Source organism: Crinia signifera, chromosome 8, assembly GCF_055691185.1.
Source record: "Crinia signifera chromosome 8, ASM5569118v1, whole genome shotgun sequence".
Lineage (NCBI taxonomy): Eukaryota > Metazoa > Chordata > Amphibia > Anura > Myobatrachidae > Crinia > Crinia signifera.
The window spans coordinates 154236773-154258264 of NC_139224.1; the positions used below are offsets into that span (position 1 = coordinate 154236773).

General features: G+C 46.1%; 1 protein-coding gene across 2 annotated transcripts in view; it reads right to left on the reverse strand.

The window, feature by feature from the left end:
• Positions 1–21492, reverse strand: part of SLC6A9 (solute carrier family 6 member 9) — a 125980-nt gene that overhangs the window by 35201 nt on the left and 69287 nt on the right. Inside the window, exon 1 of one of the 2 annotated variants that reach the window (XM_083157454.1) lies at positions 19106–19381. The exons of the other annotated variant lie outside the window; for it this stretch is intronic. Coding sequence (XP_083013580.1) covers positions 19106–19120 — 15 coding nt within the window. The 5' untranslated portion in view covers positions 19121–19381. Of the gene's footprint in view, positions 1–19105; positions 19382–21492 lie in introns of those variants that run through there. 2 annotated transcript variants of the gene reach the window in all.

Consider the following 21492-nt stretch of genomic DNA (forward strand, 5'->3'; position numbering starts at 1 on the left):
TCCGCTCTTACTCTGCAAAGACGGCTATTGTGCACAAGACAATCACAACTCTTTATCCGTGACAATTGGAAAATAGGAGCAAAGCAACTCCGGGGTGACAGCACCACAACATTCTTCGCTCCTTATCCGAACACAATGGCTGGAATCAGTGCAGAGCCCTGGGAGGGGGATCTGCACAGTTCTAGGGTCTTGTTTTTCTAGGCTGACCTTCTACATAAACAAGGCAGAGCCTCGCAGCTATGCCATCTGTGCCCGCTGCCTCCTGTAAGTCCAGAGAGACGCAAGTGTGCTGTTCTATATTACATTATACATTGGTAGGCACATTTCCTGCCATAGATTACTGCTGTAGCACAATATGCAGGACATAGGCCCTTATTCTGGTTGGTGCGGTAATATCCGCGTGCGTTCGTGCCGCCGATGTTTTGTGTCTGCGCATGTGCAGAGGCGTCTCTGCGCATGTGCGAGCGGGGCGTACGGCCAAATCTGCGACCATCGAATGATGGGGGAGGTTCCCTGAGATGGAGGAGGCGTATTCCATGAAAAATACACGTGCGGTCCGTTCGGCCAGCTTCTTACCGCGTACGGACGGAGTTGGCGATCCGTATGGAAGGCGGGGTTTCGCACGCACAGTCCTGGCCGCATATTCGGATCCGGCCGCACCGATCAGAATAAGGGCCATAGTGTGTATATAAGGAATACACGCATGGACCTTAGCATGTTAGTATGTTGACAAAGTCCTGAAACCAGTTCCAATGTTGGCAGTCTTAACAAAATGACTGTGGTACTCTAAGAGCGCCAGGCAGGAGAATAGGGGTGGGTTAGTCAAATAGTTGAATGGCTTATGCAAAGTGGGCATAGCTGCCAGTCTACCATACTCAGCAATACTGGTGGATGTGTACTATACACAATATAACATAACCTGATAATATAAAACCAGGTGTCAATATGAAAAACACAAATATAAACAGCGTGTATAGCATACATCATGTTATCCCACTCTCCCAGAATGTCAGGGAGAGCCCCGAAATGATGTGGTCTCTCTGAGACTCCTGAAAGAATGGTCCAGTCTCACATGCCCCCTCAGTCACGCATGGTCCAGTCTTACATGCCCCCAGTCACGCATGATCCAGTCTCAAATGCCCCCCCCCCCCCACTCACGCATGGTCCAGTCTCATATGCCCCCCCACTCATGGATGGTCCAGTCTTATATGCCCCCCAGTCACGCATGGTCCAGTCTCACATGCTCCCCAGTCACGCATGGTCCCAGTCATGCATGGTCCAGTCTCATATGCTCCCCAGTCACGCATGGTCCAGTCTCAAATGCCCCCCCCCCCCCACTCATGCATGGTCCAGGCTCATATGCCCCCCCCCCACTCATGCATGGTCCAGTCTCATATGCCCCCCAGTCACACATGGTCCAGTCTCACATGCCCCCCAGTCACGCATGGTCCAGTCTCACATGCTCCCCAGTCACGCATGGTCCAGTCTCATATGCCCCCAGTCACGCATGGTCCAGTCTCATATGCCCCCAGTCACGCATGGTCCAGTCTCATATTCCCCCAGTCACGCATGGTCCAGTCTCACATGCCCCCCCAGTCACGCATGGTCCAGTCTCATATGCCTCCCAGTCACGCATGGTCCAGTCTCATATGCCCCCAGTCACGCATGGTCCAGTCTCACATGCCCCCCCAGTCACGCATGGTCCAGTCTCATATGCCCCCCAGTCACGCATGGTCCAGTCTCATATGCCCCCCAGTCACGCATGGTCGCAGTCACGCATGGTCCAGTCTCACATGCTCCCAGTCACGCATGGTCCAGTCTCATATTCCCCCAGTCACGCATGGTCCAGTCTCATATTCCCCCAGTCACGCATGGTCCAGTCTCACGTGCCCCCAGTCACGCATGGTCCAGTCTCATATGCCCCCAGTCACGCATGGTCCAGTCTCATATGCCCCCAGTCACGCATGGTCCAGTCTCATATGTCCCCAGTCACGCATGGTCCAGTCTCATATGCCCCCAGTCACGCATGGTCCAGTCTCACATGCTTCCAGTCACACATGGTCCAGTATCATATGTCCCCCCCCAGTCACTCATGGTCCTGTCTCACATTCCCACCAATCATGCATGGTCCAGTCTCAAGTGCCCCCCTGTCATGTATAATATAGTCTTGCATGTATCCACTTCCAGGATTAAATTGCCCAGCCAAGCCCCCCCCCACACACTTTAAAATGGCACATACTGTGACTTCAAACAGCGATGGTGGAGCCACAATAACGCAACTGAGGCACAAAGTCCCCTTACACACACGCACACTGAGCACAGTTGCTCTATCCTAGCCTTGCCTGGGCTGTGAGTCAGCACGTACAGCAGAGGTTCCCAATCTTTTTTGATTCACGGCACCCTAGAGAATCAGATTTTTTTTCACGGCACCCCTAGGTCCAAAAAAATTAATTAGATTGGGTTTATATGCGATTCTTAGCGGCAGTTATGTGGTAAAGGGCAGGATTTGCTTCTGTTTGTACACATTCTATGATTGGCAGCCACCAGCACTGGTTTTGCTCCTAAATAATTAACCATTAATAATTTGAGTTGGTCCTGGACCACCAAGCCGCGGCACCCCTGCATGTGTCCCAAGGCACCCCAGGGAGCCACGGCACACAGTTTGGGAACCACTGACGTACAGTATACTTATAAAATATTTTGAGACATTTACATTAAACAGCTACAATGAAGTGTACACAAAAACTGTATACAATTTGTAAGGCCCTGAGCCCGCAAAGCTGAGTCTGTCTTTTGGCCAGTATACAAGCATTGGCGAAACTTGGGGGTGGTCCAAGGGTGCAACAGACCACCCATTCGCCCAAAACATAGTCAACGGAACCCGGTCATTCTGCATGTGCAGCCCCACTGGCAGTCTGCATTAGCTTCCTTGTTCTCTCCCCCTCCCCCTAGACACACTGGCAACGAAAGTGCGCACGCATGCGTGACAGGATGACATCACGCCGCATTGTAGAGCGACTAGTGTCACATGTGCATCCATCAAAGCCTGCCTTCCTGCTCATACATATGGACACTACATCGCCCGCCACTCCAGGGTGTGTCCAGTATGACCCCATAGTCCAGGGCGTGTCTCTGATATTGGTGTGTTAATGTCAGGGGATTAAACATTTACAATTTGAAAGAAATCAAATAAATAGACCTTTCCTGCAGCAAGGCCTCGCCCCATAAAGTGAGACCACACCCCTTTCTCTGCAATTTATTTCTTTATCTGAAATTTGGAACTGGGACCACCCATTACCAACTCTCTACTTTCGTCTATGTATACATGATAGACCCCTCTCCCGTATACTAAGCAGGCTTTACATATTATACACAGGGCCAGATTAACAATGGGGCCGATGGAGTTTCAGGCTTCCACATACTGCAGTGGTTCCCAACCCTGGTCCTCAAGTACCCCCAACAGTGCACGTTTTCCAGGTCACCCAGCAGGTGCACAGATTATTCAGGCACATTTTAAAAGATCACAGGTGGAACTAATTATGTCACTGATTCTGTGTAGAGATCTGGAAAACGTGCACTGTTGGGGGTACTTGAGGACCAGGGTTGGGAACCACTGACATACTGTAAACATAGGCCCCATCATCATGACAGCATGATGATCACCAGCTGGCCACCATTGGCCGATGGACAAAATAAAGACAAGGTCAAAATACCTACACGGACAAAATACAGACAATTAAAGTGCTGACACAGTCAACAGGCTGAAATTTAGAATGTCGACAGATCAAATAGTAGACATGATTAAAATGTTGGTGTCTATGTCAACATAGATCAACATAGACACAGTATAAGTGTACCGTGTCCCCCCTGTTTGGCTCGCTGCGCTCAGGACACTATTATATTCCCATCCGCGTCCACTGGGATGGAAAGGTATGAACAAGTAGGGTGCAAAGACAAAAAAATAATGAAAAATCATGTCGACTTTAGGACCTGTCGACATTTTAAATGGAGGTCTAATGTTTTCAATTAGACGGAAGTAATGCTTCCACAGAATAAAAGGTTTTGGATGGTTCTCGACCATCGGAACTGATTCCGATGCCCATTCAATGGACGACTGAACTCTGTTTATTTGAGCATGTGCAAAGCCCTGATTGCTTCCAGGGGGAGAGGACTGCCACCACAGAGGCTTGGCCAACAGAGGAGGAGAACCAAGCACATAAATAATTAGGTGAATGTTTAAAAAAAATGAGCCAGCACATCCAATTGAAAAAAATATGTTTCCTAGCGGATATAAATTATTATTTCTATTGCATTTTAATTGGATGTGCTGGCTCCTTTAAAAAATAATTGCTGATGGACCTGCAGCCCGTTGACCTTGCTGACCCTCTGGCTGCTGGATCAGTGCTGGAGCCGCCATCTTGGATTCTGGAGGCCTGAAGCAAAGCCAGGAGGTGGAGCCATAAGAGATTCTCTGGAGGGACAGCAAACTGGGGACCAGAGGCTGAGGTGCAACAGACTGCCTGGAGGGAAGCTGGCAGGGTCCTCCAGTGCCAGATTAACAATGAGTCATATTGAGCTGCAGCCTCCTTGCCTCCACATAAAAGTATGCCAATCATCATGACTGCATGATGACCGCCAACTGGTCACATAAAGGGGCAGAACTGCTGGAGACAATGGGCAGATGGAGCTGGCATGCTTTTGAAAGGAGGTGTAGTTTTGCCAATTCTAAACCTGTATAAAAAACTTGCGGCGCCGGCGTCCTTGCAGTGCTGGAGCGGGCAGGGGTGTCCGTGCCGCGGGGGAACCTCCATGCTGGGGGTGAGGGGCGAACTGCCGCCCTCCAGGTGCCGGCGCCCTAGGCAAATGCCTAGAGCTGCCTAGTGGTGGCGGCGGCCCTGGCCGCAACAATTCCAGAGGAGGGAGCTGGTGCATTGTCGTGATGGAGGAAAAAACTAACCTATGATTCAATCTGTAATTTGGTATGGCGTTGTTTGAAAGATGCTAGTACACGATAGTAATACCAACTTTCCTCAGCAACGCCACCTGTCTTCAAACACAGGTACTTATTGATCCAGCCTCATATGTACCAACTACAGCTGGTGGCATCTCCCCATCCAATCTCACATCTCCCCATTAAGCAGATGTATAAATGATTACAGTCAGTTCTCCTAATAACATACAACAGTCTGAACCTCAGCAGTTTCCGCTTGCCCCATGTTCTGGACACAGGTGAAACCCAAACAGTGATTTAATGAAGCTCCTCTGCGTGCATGACGTCTTCTTCGCTGCCCGCCCAGCCGTCAGACCTCATGTGCGCAGAAAGCTGACGACCGACAACTGTTTCAGTGTCGTTACTGATTTTGCTCAGGTCTGTAGGGTGCTGGCATCAGGAGTCTGTGTGCGCCTAACCATGTCATTTAATTACTGATGCGAGCGGCTGGGACGTGACGGCCAGTTATCTCTGTGCATATCTGCCAGAAAAAGCAATCTGCTGATATCTAATCCTTGGGAAAGATCACTTCCCTTTAACCCTTTAGCCTTCGCACTACTACACAGATCCCTGGGGCTCATCCTCAGGGCAGGCAAAGCAAAGAAACTGCGCTGTGTCCGGCAGGATCTACGCGGGACACTGTTATAATGCCAGGTGCCTGCTGTCCCCAGGAACATGCCTGTTATGTAACATATTAGCATTCACTGAGTATCCCGTGTGCCGGACAGAGGAAAATATGAAATGGTTCCAGAACAAACAGAATCAAGGGCCTGATTCGGAGCTGTTTGCTAGGCTGCGTATATTCGCTAAGAGAACACATCCCCTCTTGGCGGAAGGGGAGACCGCCAAGAGATTTTTCACCCCCTCGGAAATAAAAGTCAGTCTAAAATTACTTTTATTTCAAAAACATTGACGACATGTGACATCAGTCGCTCACCCCAAGCACGCCTGCTTTCCCCTAAAGCCATCCCCTGATCACCCCCTCCCCAACCTGTATGAACGCCTCTGCCCATCTAATGCCCCTATGTTGCCATGCTAATGAGCTGGAACTTTACCTCTCTCCATGTCTTAGTACATCTACCCATGAGAGAGCGAAAGAGACATAGGGGTATATTATAGGGCTCTGACAGGTTGCTATAGGCAACCTTTTCACTTCTGAAAAACTGCATTTTAGTTATTATGACCCATAGATGTACATTTACTAAAACACACCTGTGATGTCATTACCCATAGCAACCAATCCGCACCACTTTACATTTGTAGAAACGTCAGTAAATATTTCCCATTGAAAAAGTGAGAGACAACAAGAACAATATATCATAGACTGGGTCAGACTGAAACTTAAGAGACAGAGAGAATGGGGGAAATTTACTAAGATAGTACACACCCTAGGTCTTAATGATACAGCCCTTTCCTGGTTCACATCTCACCTATCTGATCGCTCTTTCAGTGTTCGCTTCTCTGACTCTACTTCCTCTTCACTACCTCTGTTAGTCGGAGTTCCGCAAGGCTCAGTCTTAGGTCCTCTGCTTTTCTCAATCTATACCTCCTCGCTTGGCAAACTAATCAGCTCTTTCGGATTTCAGTATCACTTATATGCGGATGATACTCAAATCTATCTATCAACCCCAGAGTTGTCAGTGGTTTTGGGCCGAGTCTCTGAATGTCTCTCTGCCATCTCATCTTGTACGTCTTCTCGCCAACTCAAACTCAATATTTCCAAAACAGAATTACTTATATTCCCGCCAACTAAGAACAGTTACCATGCTGATATCTCCAGAACTGTTGACAACTCGACAATCCACCATACCCCACAAGCTCGTTGCCTAGAGGTCATCCTTTACTCTGACCTGTCCTTTCTTCGCCACATTCAATCTGTCTCCAAATCATGTTACATGCATCTAAAAAACATATCCAAAATACGACCGTATCTCACACAAGACACTACTAAATCTCTTATCCATGCACTCATTATATCCCGCATTGATTATTGCAATAGTCTCCTAACTGGTCTTCCCAAGAACAGACTCTCACCACTGCAATCCATTTTAAATGCTGCTGCTAGGCTGATCTTCCTTGCAAGACGCTCATCGCCTGCTGATCAGCTCTGCCAGTTTGGTTGCCTGTATCTCACCGTATTCAATATAAAACACTTCTCGCATATAAAGCTATTAACCATACTGCACCAGCATACTGTATATCTCCTTACTTAAATATCCCCCATCTCGACCACTCCGCTCTGCACAAGATCTGTGTCTCTCTTCTGCACGGATCACTAGCTCGCATTCACTATTACAGGACTTTCATCGGGCTGCTCCCATCCTATGGAATGCCCTTCCACGCACAATAAGACTCTCCGCTAGCCTCCAAACTTTCAAGCGTTCCCTGAAAACTCACCTCTTCAGGCAAGCCTATCATATTTAAGTACCACAAGCATAACCCTCTGAGGCACTTATGCATTATATAGCTTCCCTTCTGGACTTGCAACTTGGTGGGATTGCTATGCTATTACTGGTGCCTGTCCTTGTGTTTCCCCCTATATCCCTATAGATTGTAAGCTTGCAGCAGGGCCCTCCTACCTCCATGTCTGTCCGTTGTTACCCAGTTTGTTTTATCACTGTCTACTATTGTAAAGCGCAACGGTATCTGCTGCGCTATATAAGACACTGTAACGGAATCTGCTGCGCTATACAAGACACTGTAACGCACGGGTGTCAAACACAAGGCCCGCGGGCCAAATCCGGCCTGCCAGACCTCGTCATGTGGCCCGCGCAGCCGCCGCCATCCACCCCCGCCTGGCGCCGATTACATTACTGCGGGAAGCCATCACAGTGTGAGTGTCACATCACATTCAGTGACACTCACATGACGACTCGAGACTGAGAGACATACCTAACAACGTGAGGAAGCCGGGTGACACAGTCACTCCGCCGCGGCGCTCGCTGGGAGGAGGAGGGAGGCAGGACAGTGGACACAGACTTGTTAGTGTCACTGTGTGACGTGCACGACTCCTCCCCGGCTCCTCCTGCGGGCAGCGGCTACGGCGCTGCCATGTTTGACACACGCCCGCCTGACAGCAGTGCCAGTGACACCGTGACGTGCATGCTGCTGCGGCTGCCTGTCGGACTTGGACGCCGGCCCGGCGGTGAGCTGCCTCCTGCCTGTGGTGCCGCGCTGCGCAGCAGTGGCATCAGTTGGTTCAGTATATTTGCTGTAAGTTCGGCAGTGGGGTGGGCACAGTTGTGTTGTCTCTTGTTGTCCAGACCAGTCAGTCCAGAGTCCGTGGCCGGGCAGGCAGAGAGCCAGGCCAGCAGCACACAGCCGCAGCCTGAGCCCACAAATCTGCAGTGCGGCTGCCTGTGTCCAGGGTCATAATCATTATCTGTCCCACTGTCACCACCAGTCCAGAACTCTAGCGAGAGTCCTGCGAACCCAGAGGCCCAGGTCACCTGCTGGGCGATCTGATGTCACGTCACTGTGCCCTGTCCCAGGCCCCAGCCAATCTCCCTGCTAGTTATTACTTACATTATTACAAAAAACAGTAATAATTGAATGCAGTGACAATAATTTATGATAATAAAGAGTGGACACATAGTCCTACAGATACAACCGGCCCTCTGAGGGTGACACCCCTGCTGTAACGGAATCTGCTGCACTATATAAGACACTGTAAATAAATAAATAAGATAGGAGTTCTATTTCAGGCGGGATGTTGCTTTGGACAACCAATCAGATACTATCTATTATCTTCTAGAAGGTGCTCAATAAATAAGAAGTAGATTCTGATTGGTTGCCCATACCAACATCCCATGTGAAATAGAACTCCCATCTTAGTATATTTCCCCCTATTAGAGAGATGGATAGAGATAGAGGGTGAGATGTATTAAAATTAAAATGCGGTAAAACCCCTGTTTTTCCGCATTTTCATATTTACTAAAACCCGGCCGCACCGATATCGCCAGGCAGAGTATCGCCACCCAAAAGTATATATCCAGTGGTCGAAGTGGGGCGGTATACGGGGGTATGCCATACCGCCACTTTAATCTGAAGATAAAAAAAAAAACTTTTTTTCCCCCCTCAGGATGTTCTCTGATCACTCAGCAGCGCATATTGTGCTTTTGTAATACCCCTGTACAACGGGGCAGTCTGGCAGGGGACGTTGATGGACAGGGGGGTGTCCGAAGGTGCGCACTATATTCACTCTTTACTTTTCCATACCCCCACTTCAAAATTTCCACTTCGACCACTGTGTATATCCGATAGAAGCCTATGGGCTTTTCTCCGCAACACTGGAAGAAGGGTCCGACACACCATGCCCAGCGGCCTCCGCTCACACTATGCGCCAGTGATGGGCGAGCATCACTAAGGACAGCTCTTATTGGAAGAGCTGTCCATTGTGGTACTGATCACTTATGTTAGTACATATGTGACTACTCCCAAGCAGTTCTGTTGTAGATTCGCTCTCAGGACATGGGTTATATATACAATCCCAATATCCCCTCACTCTGAGGACACAAGTTATACAGACAGTCCCAGTGTCCCCTCACTCTCAGGACACGTGTAATACAGACAGTCCCAATATCCCGTCACTCTGAGGACATGTGTAATACAGACAGTCCCGGTGTCCCCTCACTCTGAGGACACATATAATACAGACAGTCCCAATATCCCGTCACTCTGAGGACACGTGTAATACAGACAGTCCCAATATCCCGTCACTCTGAGGACACGTGTAATACAGACAGTCCCTGTGTAACCTCACTCTCAAGACACGTGTAATACAGACAGTCCCAGTGTCCCCTCACTCTCAGGACACGTGTAATACAGACAGTCCCGGTGTCCCCTCACTCTCAGGACACGTGTAATACAGACAGTCCCGGTGTCCCCTCACTCTCAGGACACGTGTAATACAGACAGTCACGGTGTCCCCTCACTCTCTGGACACGTGTAATACAGACAGTCCCAATATCCCGTCACTCTGAGGACACGTGTAATACGGACAGTCCCGGTGTCCCCTCACTCTCAGGACACGTGTAATACAGACAGTCCCGGTGTCCCCTCACTCTCAGGACACGTGTAATACAGACAGTCCCGGTGTCCCCTCACTCTCAGGACACGTGTAATACAGACAGTCCCAATATCCCGTCACTCTGAGGACACATGTAATACAGACAGTCCCGGTGTCCCCTCACTCTCAGGACACGTGTAATACAGACAGTCCCGGTGTCCCCTCACTCTCAGGTCACGTGTAATACAGACAGTCCCGGTGTCCCCTCACTCTCAGGACACGTGTAATACAGACAGTCCCGGTGTCCCCTCACTCTCAGGACACGTGTAATACAGACAGTCCCGGTGTCCCCTCACTCTCAGGACACGTGTAATACAGACAGTCCCGGTGTCCCCGCACTCTGAGGACACGTGTAATACAGACAGTCCCAATATCCCGTCACTCTGAGGACACGTGTAATACAGACAGTCCCGGTGTCCCCTCACTCTCAGGACACGTGTAATACAGACAGTCCCGGTGTCCCCTCACTCTCAGGACACGTGTAATACAGACAGTCCCGGTGTCCCCTCACTCTGAGGACACATGTAATACAGACAGTCCCGGTGTCCCCTCACTCTGAGGACACGTGTAATACAGACAGTCCCAATATCCCGTCACTCTGAGGACACGTGTAATACAGACAGTCCCAATATCCCGTCACTCTGAGGACACGTGTAATACAGACAGTCCCGGTGTCCCCTCACTCTCAGGACACATGTAATACAGACAGTCCCGGTGTCCCCTCACTCTGAGGACACGTGTAATACAGACAGTCCCAATATCCCGTCACTCTCAGGACACGTGTAATACAGACAGTCCCGGTGTCCCCTCACTCTCAGGACACATGTAATACAGACAGTCCCGGTGTCCCCGCACTCTGAGGACACGTGTAATACAGACAGTCCCAATATCCCGTCACTCTGAGGACACGTGTAATACAGACAGTCCCGGTGTCCCCTCACTCTCAGGACACATGTAATACGGACAGTCCCGGTGTCCCCTCACTCTCAGGACACGTGTAATACAGACAGTCCCGGTGTCCCCTCACTCTCAGGACACATGTAATACAGACAGTCCAGGTGTCCCCTCACTCTCAGGACACAGGTAATGCGGACAGTCCCAGTGTCCCCTCACTTTCAGCACACAGGTAATGCGGACAGTCCCAGTGTCCCCTCACTTTCAGCACACCTGCAATACAGACAGTCCCGGAGTCACCTCACTCTCAGGACACATGTAATACAGACAGTCCCTGTGACCCCTCACACTCAGGACACATGTAATACAGACAGTCCCTGTGTCCCCTGACTCTCAGAACATATGTCATAAAGACAGCCCTGAACAGTGTTTTAGGAGAATGACAAAAACTAGTGATAAAGTAACTGTAGATGGGGTATGTCAGTGACAATTCATACTTTTTACCATTGTAATCTTTGAATATGTTTATAAAAATGCTAAACTAAATCCCAGATATCATATGTAAGTTCCGCCGACGAGCAAATAATGAAGTGTATGTGTGGCCTGTAAATGTCTCTAACGGACCGCATGCACGGGCTGATATTGGCGGCAACAGGGACCCGGCGGGCAACCAACAACGGCAGATCATTAATGATCTGCTCCATTGTCCGTACATGCACAGATGTCAGAGCGGGTTGTTAACTATGCACAGGAAAGTTGGCAGGTGCGTACACACTAGCTGATACAATGATAGATATTGCTCACAGGGGTAACATGGGCAATAGCGCTCATTTTATTGCCCAGTGTGTTTGGGGCTTTTCTGTCACAGACTGGGGAGGTGAGAAGCTCAGATTAATGTTTAAAAATACTATTGTATGGTCAGTAGTGGATGCAGTGACCAGCAGGGCGGCAGCACCTCTCTAGTTTCTCCACACACAGACTGCAAAGAACACAGGGGCAGATGTATTAAGCTTTAACAAGAGATAAATCCAAGGGTGATCAGGAGAGATAAACGTCCAGCCAATCACCTGCTAACTGCCATGTTACAGGCTGTGTTTGAAAAAAGTCAGTAAGGAGCTGATTGGCTGGACGTTTATATCTCCTTATCACCCTTGCATTTATCTCTTGTTGAGACCTAATGAATCTGCCCCACATAGTTTAACGCAACAGACAACTCTACAATATATGTTAGAAGCTGTTGGCCAATGACCAAAATGACCCAATATATGTTAAACTATATGGAAGATTATTTTCCTAATAATAATAATTAAAGAAATGTAAACAGCAACATTGGTTACAGCAAAGTTACTGTATTTTTCATGACACCACACAAATACAGGGACGGAAGCGTCCCCTAGCGTCCCCATGTTGTATGGTTGTGTTTGGGAGGATGGGACACTTGGATGTTTTATGATATATTTGGGGAGAGTCTCACGCTGTCGGAAGAAGCTTCGATGTTTTTTCAAATGCTAATTTGAGGTCTCTATTCACAAAGCCTCCATTCCGCCAGTGGTCCCCGCATGCCTTTTGGCTGGTTTGTTTGAAATGTAATGAAATGCATCGCCGACGTGGGCAGTCTGAAGATCATTGGACAAATTCTCCTAACGCCAATGATTTACGGTTGAGAAGCTCATCTCCCAACTCTGACAGTTAGTGTGCGTGGGGGTGGGGGTTCCTTCCGCCAGCGCCATTCACTCCGGCGCAACAAAGGCGGAAGTTTCCTCGACTCACAGGTCCCACGGCAACCTGAATTGCCCTCTGGCACAAAAGGAGAAGAGTTATCTCTGACACACACATGTTCCTACACAGACAATGGGCGGGAAGGGGGAGAGGAATTCTGGAGAGGAAAATGAAATGTATTATAAGACGTTAAGGTCATTTTCCCCATTTTCAAATAACGGTTTTCCGTTGAAACCTTTACCAAGATCTTCATTAAAATAAGTGGAAACATCTTAAAGTTTTGAACTCTCTGACAATTCTGATATTTAAGAAATGATTAATATTACTAACATTTATGTTAATAGCGCTAAAACATTCCGTCACACTGTGAACAAAAAGTTTGGGGTACTCACAAGTTTCATATTAGAATACTTTCCCTCTCCTGGCGCGTTATTCTACAAGTTTGGATTTATAAACCAGTTTATCTAGTAATGGGGGGGGGGGGGGGACAGAAGATTATAATATATTGTTCTTATTCTCCCCTGCTGAATGACAAGAAGACAAAGAGGTACGAAGGCCCTGATTGCAAGCTCACACTCTATAAGAATGGACAAGGCCAGATCAGCTTATTCCAAGACGTTGGGCGAGAAGAAAAGCAGAACGGCTTCTTCTCGATGCCGAAGATTTACTGTCTAGCTCCACAGATCCCCAACTTGTATAGTGATTATTCCACTTTGTATGCATTATGCATATTTATGAAGCATAATAGACTGTGGGAAAGCTGCAATCTGTTGGCAAGCAGCACATTCCTATGGCACAGGTGAAATGCACGCTGGTCTGCAACGAGAGAGCACTGGAGAGCACCTGATTTCTGTATTGGGTTCTTTGATTGGCAGATGCCAGTCAGATCACAGTGGCAGGTCCTGATGGTTGTTATACAGTGATTCCGGACCACAGAGGTGGAACTACCATTGGTGCAGCAGGTGCATTGCACAGGGGCCTCTGAGGACCACTGCTGCCTCTGCCTCTCCCTGTCACCCACTGTTGTGTGGAATATTGGGAACTAGGTTGGGGTGGAGGAGGGGGGCCCAAATTATATGTTTGCACCTGGGCCATCCATTCACAATTTCTGCCACTGTCCTGTTTAGGAATGCAGTACAGGGCAACCCTCCAAGAAGCATAATAAACCACCCAGCATCAGTGTGAAACCCCCAGCCAAGAACTATCTGACTTCCTGGGTAAGTGCAGTGCCAGTGGGGGCAACCTCGCAGGACAGGAGTACTACATCCTGCGATCTACACCGAGCCTTCAGCACTTGGAGGTCAGTGAAGAGTTTGCATATAAACCCTCTGGTCACTTTTACTACGTGCGCCTTTCAGCCATGTGTTTATGTAGTCAGAGAGTGTTGTTTGGACTTGTTGTCCATGAGAAGGACACAGCTTGGATGTTCTTTCCACAGTATCTAATGAACAGCTCGGAGTCACATCCAAGAGCAAAGAAAGTACATATCTCGGCCTAATGATATTAAGACATGACTAAAAAGCCAAGTGAGAAGTCAGTAAATCAATGTCGCCCGAGGACGGAAACCCTCTTTGTGGTGCTGTCATTGTTTTGTACTTCCAAATTCAATTACAAGGTATATTTCCTAAATCTGATGCAACAGAAGAGTTGAGGCAATGGAACACATCAGACCCTGGTCTCTGTAATCCAAACTGCGATACAAAATGGTCCTCATACTCTATGTGGTTGCCATAGGCAACACCACCTGTTCTATGCACCAAGCATTTCAATTCCATGTCTAACTTGCAGGAGACACATGCAAGCCAATTTCTCATTGCCCTGGAAACTTTTATGTGGTTTCCATTGGTTACACCACCTGTTCTGTGCACCAGGCACTTCAATTCTATGTCTAACTTGCGTGAAACACATGCAAGACAATTTTTCCATTACACTGGAAACTTTCACTATTTGCTAGCAAATTCCCCCAATCTGCTATCACTGTGAATATCCCAGAGGAACAAGAAGCCAACCCATAGAGGCTTCTGGGAACTAGAGGAAAGGTCTCTAGACACCAATGGAATAATGCGTGCCCCAATGGCCAAATAATCACAAAAAATATATTTATGAACTACAAAAAGTGTCTTCTTTATTAATGTATTTTTAAGATATATAGACAGATAGACAGGCAGTACGGATGGTGTAATGGTTAGCATTACTGCCTCACAGTGCTGAGGTCATGGGTTCGATTCCCACCATGGCCCTAACTACGTAGAGTTTGTATATTCTCCCCATGCTTGTGTGGGTTTCCTCTGGGTACTCCGGCTTCCTCCAACAATCCAAAAATATACTTCCAACAAAATTAACCCTAGAATGAATGTGTATGTGTGTATACAGTATGTTGTAGGCAATATAGATTGTAAGCTCTACTGGGGCAGGGACCGATGTGAATGCTGAAATATTCTCTCTGTAAAGCGCTGCGGAATATGTGTGCGCTATATAAGTAACTGGTTGTTGTAATAATACTATTATGCTACTAAATAAATGCGTTTTCCTGCATTTCCACAGATGCGTTTCGGGTCACTGCACTGTTTTTTTCTGTACAGGTTAGTAGATTCTGTGCGGAGGGCACAGTGTTTGGTATAATGTTTGGCCCCACTAGCAGACCTGGAGTATTTATAGTATGGACAGTCACCACAACCATTGGAAGGGATATATTTACAGAGAGAGAGAGAGAGAGAGAGAGAGAGAGAGGAAGGGGAGAGCTGCGCAGCGCACACAGATGTCCCTCTCATTCAGGAGCACTCAGCCTGAAGTAAGTACATAACAAGCTTCCATCGCAACCCAAGCAGCAAGGAACAAGTCCAAATGTTCCCTTCTCCAATGCAAGACCGATATTGCCGCCTCGCTGTCGACTGCACTGCGCCAAGTCTCAGCTTACACATTCTATAACTGCACAGCACCTGTGCTGAAAATTTATATGGGTTTGCTTAAATACCCAAAGTTTTAACATTGTAAAACCAAGAGTTACAATAACAATCAAGTTAACGCCAAGCTTCATCACACTAGATTAGTGATAGGCCACATGCGTCCCTCCGAGCGTCCACCTGCGGCCCAATACGCATTTCTCCTGCCATGTCTGATGTATGTGTTATAGCGTGTAACACTTGCTTGCCTGCTGTACTGTTACAGATAGATAGATCTTTGATTATATGTATTCATTTTTAAATTTTATTGTACCATGACAGACACTGTAAAGTCAACGAACCAGCGTACAGCCAGTGGGCCAGATGTATCATGCTTCAAAAGTGATAAAATGGAGAGTGATAAACAACCAGCTCCCACCTGACATTTTTAAACACAGCCTTTAACATGACAGGTAGGAGCTGATTGGTTGGCTGTTTATCACTCTCCATTTTATCACTTTTGGAAGCTTCATACATCTGGCCCCATATGAGGATACACAAACTCCTAGTCTCTGTAAGCAGAAACCTTTAAACAAGGCATCTCTCAGATATGGGAGTACCCTTGTTTTTGAGATGTACCTATGGGGGAGATTCTGTATAGCAGAAATGCGGTAAAAACTTCGTTTTCGGGGTTTTTACCGCATTTCTATATGCTATATGCCCCCTCCGCAGTGCCAGCGCTGCGGAGGGAATCGTCAGCAAAAGCTGACGATTCCCTGCAGAAGCCTATGGGCTTCTTACCGCAGCGCTGTTTGAGGGATCCGTCACGGATCCCTCCCAGCGTGCCCTGCGGCCGGCGCCGGGGTCTGCGCATGCGCAGATGGACTCCCGGGTCACAGACCCGGAAGTCCAGTGCCGGCACCGCATCGCAAGGGACAGCTCTTATCGCAAGAGCTGTCCCTTGCGTTAATAGCGGCATATGATACAGCATATGCCGTTATTAATAATGCGGTAGCCGGCGATAATGGGCGCGGATGTTACAACATCCCGCCCTATGTCTTTTAGCCTAGTCTGTAACACCTGGTACTGGGCCAGATGTATCAAGCTTCAAAATGTGATAAAATGGAGAGTGATAAACAGCCAACCAATCATCTCCTACCTGTCATGTTACAGGCTGGTTTTAAAAAATGACAGGTAGGAGCTGATTGGCTGGTTGTTTATCACTCTCCATTTTATAATTTTTGAAGCTTGATACATCTGGCCCATGGTGAGCTGTCAAAATGTAGGGGCAGATATAACAATGAGTGATATTCTGGTTATCACTCATTATATATGACAAATGGTGCTCCAGCCAATTATCTCCTAACTGCCATGTGTGCCATGAAAAATACCGTGTGATAACAAGAATATCACTCGTTGTTAAATGTGCCCCTTGGGATATTCCAGACAGGATGGTGGAAGGATTCTTCTACTGAGCGTTATAGGAAATTTACCATATTGCCTCATTGTCAGTGTCCTATGTGGTGTTTCTTTACATCACGTGTCGATTCTATACATAGGGTTTCAGTCGGCCACTACAAAGTTTCACTGCAGATCCAGAAGTCTATAACCAAAAATATTTATTATTAGGCCCTAACACTCCCCATATTGCTACTTGTCCCAAGGAGAGAGTGCACAGTACACTGTTTCGGAGCGTATTCGCAACTGTGCATATTAATAAATCAACTGCTTTCCAAGGGGATTGAGAAAGACAAAACTCCCGGTAACAATCCTAGGAATCGTTCCTGCTACCCGCAGGCCTAGGTGAACCCTGACGTCTCTTTGACGTCTGTTTTTCAATAAAAATCCAATCTGCTGACTTGAAGGGCTAATTAACCCTTAATTATTTAAATATTAGATAATGTGACTAACAAGAGGCACATGGGCAGTTGCATAATAAGGGTCATACATCAGTGGCTACGGTATTTCATTTCTGATACAATAACATTGCCCAATTACTGTAATTGACTTCAGCATTAGGGATGTAACTGGCGCTTCGCGAAGAGCAGCGGATTCCGCTATCACATCATTACAGCATTTAATGCAAGCTGCGGAAAACGGTATTTGCACAAAACAAATTAACTTCCTGTATCAAATAAAACTGATCTATGGAACTTGTGTTTCTATGACGTCAGCTTCACGATGATATCAGAAGAAATTAATATAAAAACAAATAGAGAAATTGTAGTAGTAAAATAAAAAAAAATATTACTTTAAAAATGTAATTCATTAAATTTTTTACTATTGCTAACATAAACAAAAATCAATTTAGAATCCATTTAAACAAACAGCAATTTATGGTAGGGTAACATTTTTTAAATAATGTAATTAGCAAATTCCTATGTGATAATATTGGAGCCAGATCCAATAGGGAGATTTACCGCGCGCTAAAAGTCCTGCTTTACAAGCGATACATGTTTATACATTTCTTAGTACTTATTAGGTACCAACGTACAGTGCTCCCACCAAAATGTTTCATTCCATGAAACACAGGGCACCCACAAAGAATAAGGCAATGTTCTAAGCAAAGTTTCTATAGTAGAAATCTCCAATGTCTGGATAAGATGCTGACCCCTGTTTGTACCTAGACAGGTGAAAAAAAAAAAAAAAGTCCTTTCTTCTTCCGCTGTTTGTACCTAACAGACGGCAGATTTGCAAAAATGAGGCTCAGCCTCAAGACATGACAGGGTAACGGGGTCAGACGAACAGAGAAATGGGATAATTTCTTACGGGATTATAAAACTATCACCACAGGTAACCGTTCTATGTGGGTCAGGTTCAGGTTTTCAACAAATCATTTTGTAAACAACATTTAAAACAGTCCCTGATTCTATAAGGGGTCTTCCTTGTATTTCGTGACACAACGGCTGACGTGGGATAGAAAAGGTGACAAAATAGCTGAGGTGGAATAGGAAAGGTAACAATATAATTGATGTACAATAGAATATGCGACAAAATCGCTGATGGTGAAAGATAAATTGTGACAAAAAAAAAATATTCGAAATTGAAAATTCAATTAAATGGCTGAAGTAAAATAGAAAAATAGATGAAAATAACTAGTGTGAGGTTAAAAGTATGACAATATAACTTTTATGACAGAAAATGACAAAATAGCTCACGTGATATCGAAAATGTGACAAAATAACTTACGTGAAATTGAAAAGGCAATAAAATAGTTAAGTAAAATAGACAAAGAGACAAAAATAAATAGTGTGAGGTAAAAAGTATAAGAAAATAACTGGTGTGACAGAAAATGACATATTAGTTCACATGACATCGAAAATGTGACAGAACAAATGGTGTCATACAGAACATAATAACTTATGTCAAATAAAAAAAACGCCTATGAAACTGAAAAAGGAAAATGAGAGGAAAGAGCTGATGGGAAACAGAACAAACACCATAATAAAAGACTTTGTAAAGAACTGAGAAACGTACGTCGACAGATCTGTTAGCGCCTATTTAAGTGTGAGTAGCATTAAGGGCAAGACTTCCAGAGACAGGGTTACCTACCACACACAGCCCCATCGCCGCTTTCTCAGGATCAGTGGAACCTAGGAGAGCGATTCCTCTCGGCCAGCTAATCCGAGGAGGACTGAATAGGGGGGGAGCCCCTCAGGTGCGTTTTGTGCTAATCTCCTTGCTCAGCTGGCCCCTAGGATTGGAGATGAAGACATTCAGCATTTCAGGGGCGGATAAAGGAAGAATGAGAAGAGGGAGAAAGTTACTGGTTCCTGATATAAATCCGCACAGGACAATGCCACTCTGCGGAAGTGTATGTTATGTGAAAGACGCGCACATCGTTTATCTGCCAGCCTGACAAGCTTTCAAACGGCTTGAAACTTATTAAGTCTCTGGCACAGATGTAAAATATGCAGAGGAGGGGAGCGGAGACTCATTCAGGGGCTTGTTTCCCCATCCACATGCTCACCAAAGCTCTCCCCCTACTTTCTATTCAGTCCTTGTTGCCGTGAAAGGCACAGAAACTCCGAGCCCCCAACTTTCATACCCTGACAAAGGAAGGGAACTTATGACCTCTCCTTTTTGGTATCTCAACTAACTTGGAAGACGACAAAACATTTAAAGCCAGGAGAGGGGGGAGAGAAGAGGAAATGATTATTGTGCGCATGAAACCTTTGTAAAATAGAAGAATCCCCCCCATTTCTCTTTTGTCTGTCCCTTGGCCTTTATTTTTTTATCTGTCCTGCCACCCATATCTTGCTATGTGCCACGTCCCGACATTTACATGTTGAGGAGGGCAGGACGCCCCTTCGCAGGCTCCCTCAGAATGCTTTAATAAGTCAGGGGAGATTGAAATAATTCCACAGTGAATCCATACTGTCTCCCCGGGAGCCTGGCACAATGAGGCATTGACACAAAGGCAAATCTCTCTATGTGTCCTTGTACGGATCACTCTAATTCTCTGTCTGCGGCCTGCCCATCTCCGCCACAGCCGTGCACAAATGTTATTATGTACATAAAAGTGTCAAAATAAACTTTCAGTGATGACACTGCCACTAGAGGCCGTTTTCTCAACAAGAGCGCAGTGTGGCAGCCTCTACTATAGGTAATGAATGGAGACTCTGGTTGCAATTTAAGTTTATACTAGATGTTGTCCCCAATGCTGTCTGGATTTTCTTTCTGTCTCTCTCTCTTCGGCACACTCTCCTTTATCCTTCTTACTCCATCTCTCTCTTCCCCCTCATTTACATATTTCTCTTATCAGCCCTTGATTTTATGATATAGGTTATCCTTAACATTAGCTTTTTTTTTCTATTCATCTTTATTGTTGAACTTTTTTACATACATTGGGCGTAATTCAGCATGGATAGCGAATAAGAGAAATTGCAAGTGGCGCGTTCGGAATGCACATGAGTGCACGGAAATTGGGACTGAAAATGCGTACACATAGGAGTCGCAGTTTCCCCAACAGGAAGTCAGCATTTCTGGGTGTTTTTGGTGAAGGTCTGTGACGTCAGTGCATTTCTGTCACAGAATAACAGACGTTTCAGACTTAGGGGTTATTCTGATTTCTTTGCTCCCCCGTGCGTTGGCATGAGGCGCAATATTTAGCATCTGCGCAATTATGCCCATGTGCAGAATAAGGTCCTTAGTTAGACTTGTTCAGTTGGAAATAATTGTAGATGTTCCAGAATTTGTGAATGAATCTGCGAATGTATTCGCAACGGGCGTTTTCCCTCTTTCTTTCTGGGCAACCAGCTTTGTGTGCTTTTTCATTTATTTTGTATTTTTAAATAGTTTTAGCTGTGGATAATGTTGTAATTGGTTGATTTTCTGTATTTTATTTGTTTTCATCATGAGGTGGTATCTGGTATGAGTAAGTGGAGTATTCAATTAAATGCAATCATTGATCACAGGTAATTTGATCAACAGGGCTATCCTATTAGCCCCGGTGTAAACCGTAGATTATCTGGGATTTTGTTTCACTTGCCGGGTTTTGAGGCCGTTGCATTGAAAACACACGTTGTTAAATTTACTAAAGCTTCTTAAAATGAAAAAGTGATATTGCCCATAGCAACCAATCTGTCTATCATTTTGCAATAGAGAAATGTCCTATTTTAATTTTTAGAAGCTTTAGTCAATTTACTGAACCTGTTTGTTTTCGCTCAATAAATTTATTTATTTATTTATTTTTTACGAGCATTCATATTGGATATCTTGTAAAATAATATCGGTGAAACATCTGGAAAAAAAAAATCAAGAAAAACTCCAGTTTTTTACTCTTAATGTTGTAATGCCCCTAATTGGATAAGTACATAGGAACCAATCATATTGGATAAGTATTTGGTAGTCCAATGTGGTGGAATTGTAACATGTATGTAGAAATGGATCCAGACCATTGTGACATTCATATTACTGGTGCTTGGTTGTGCTGTTAA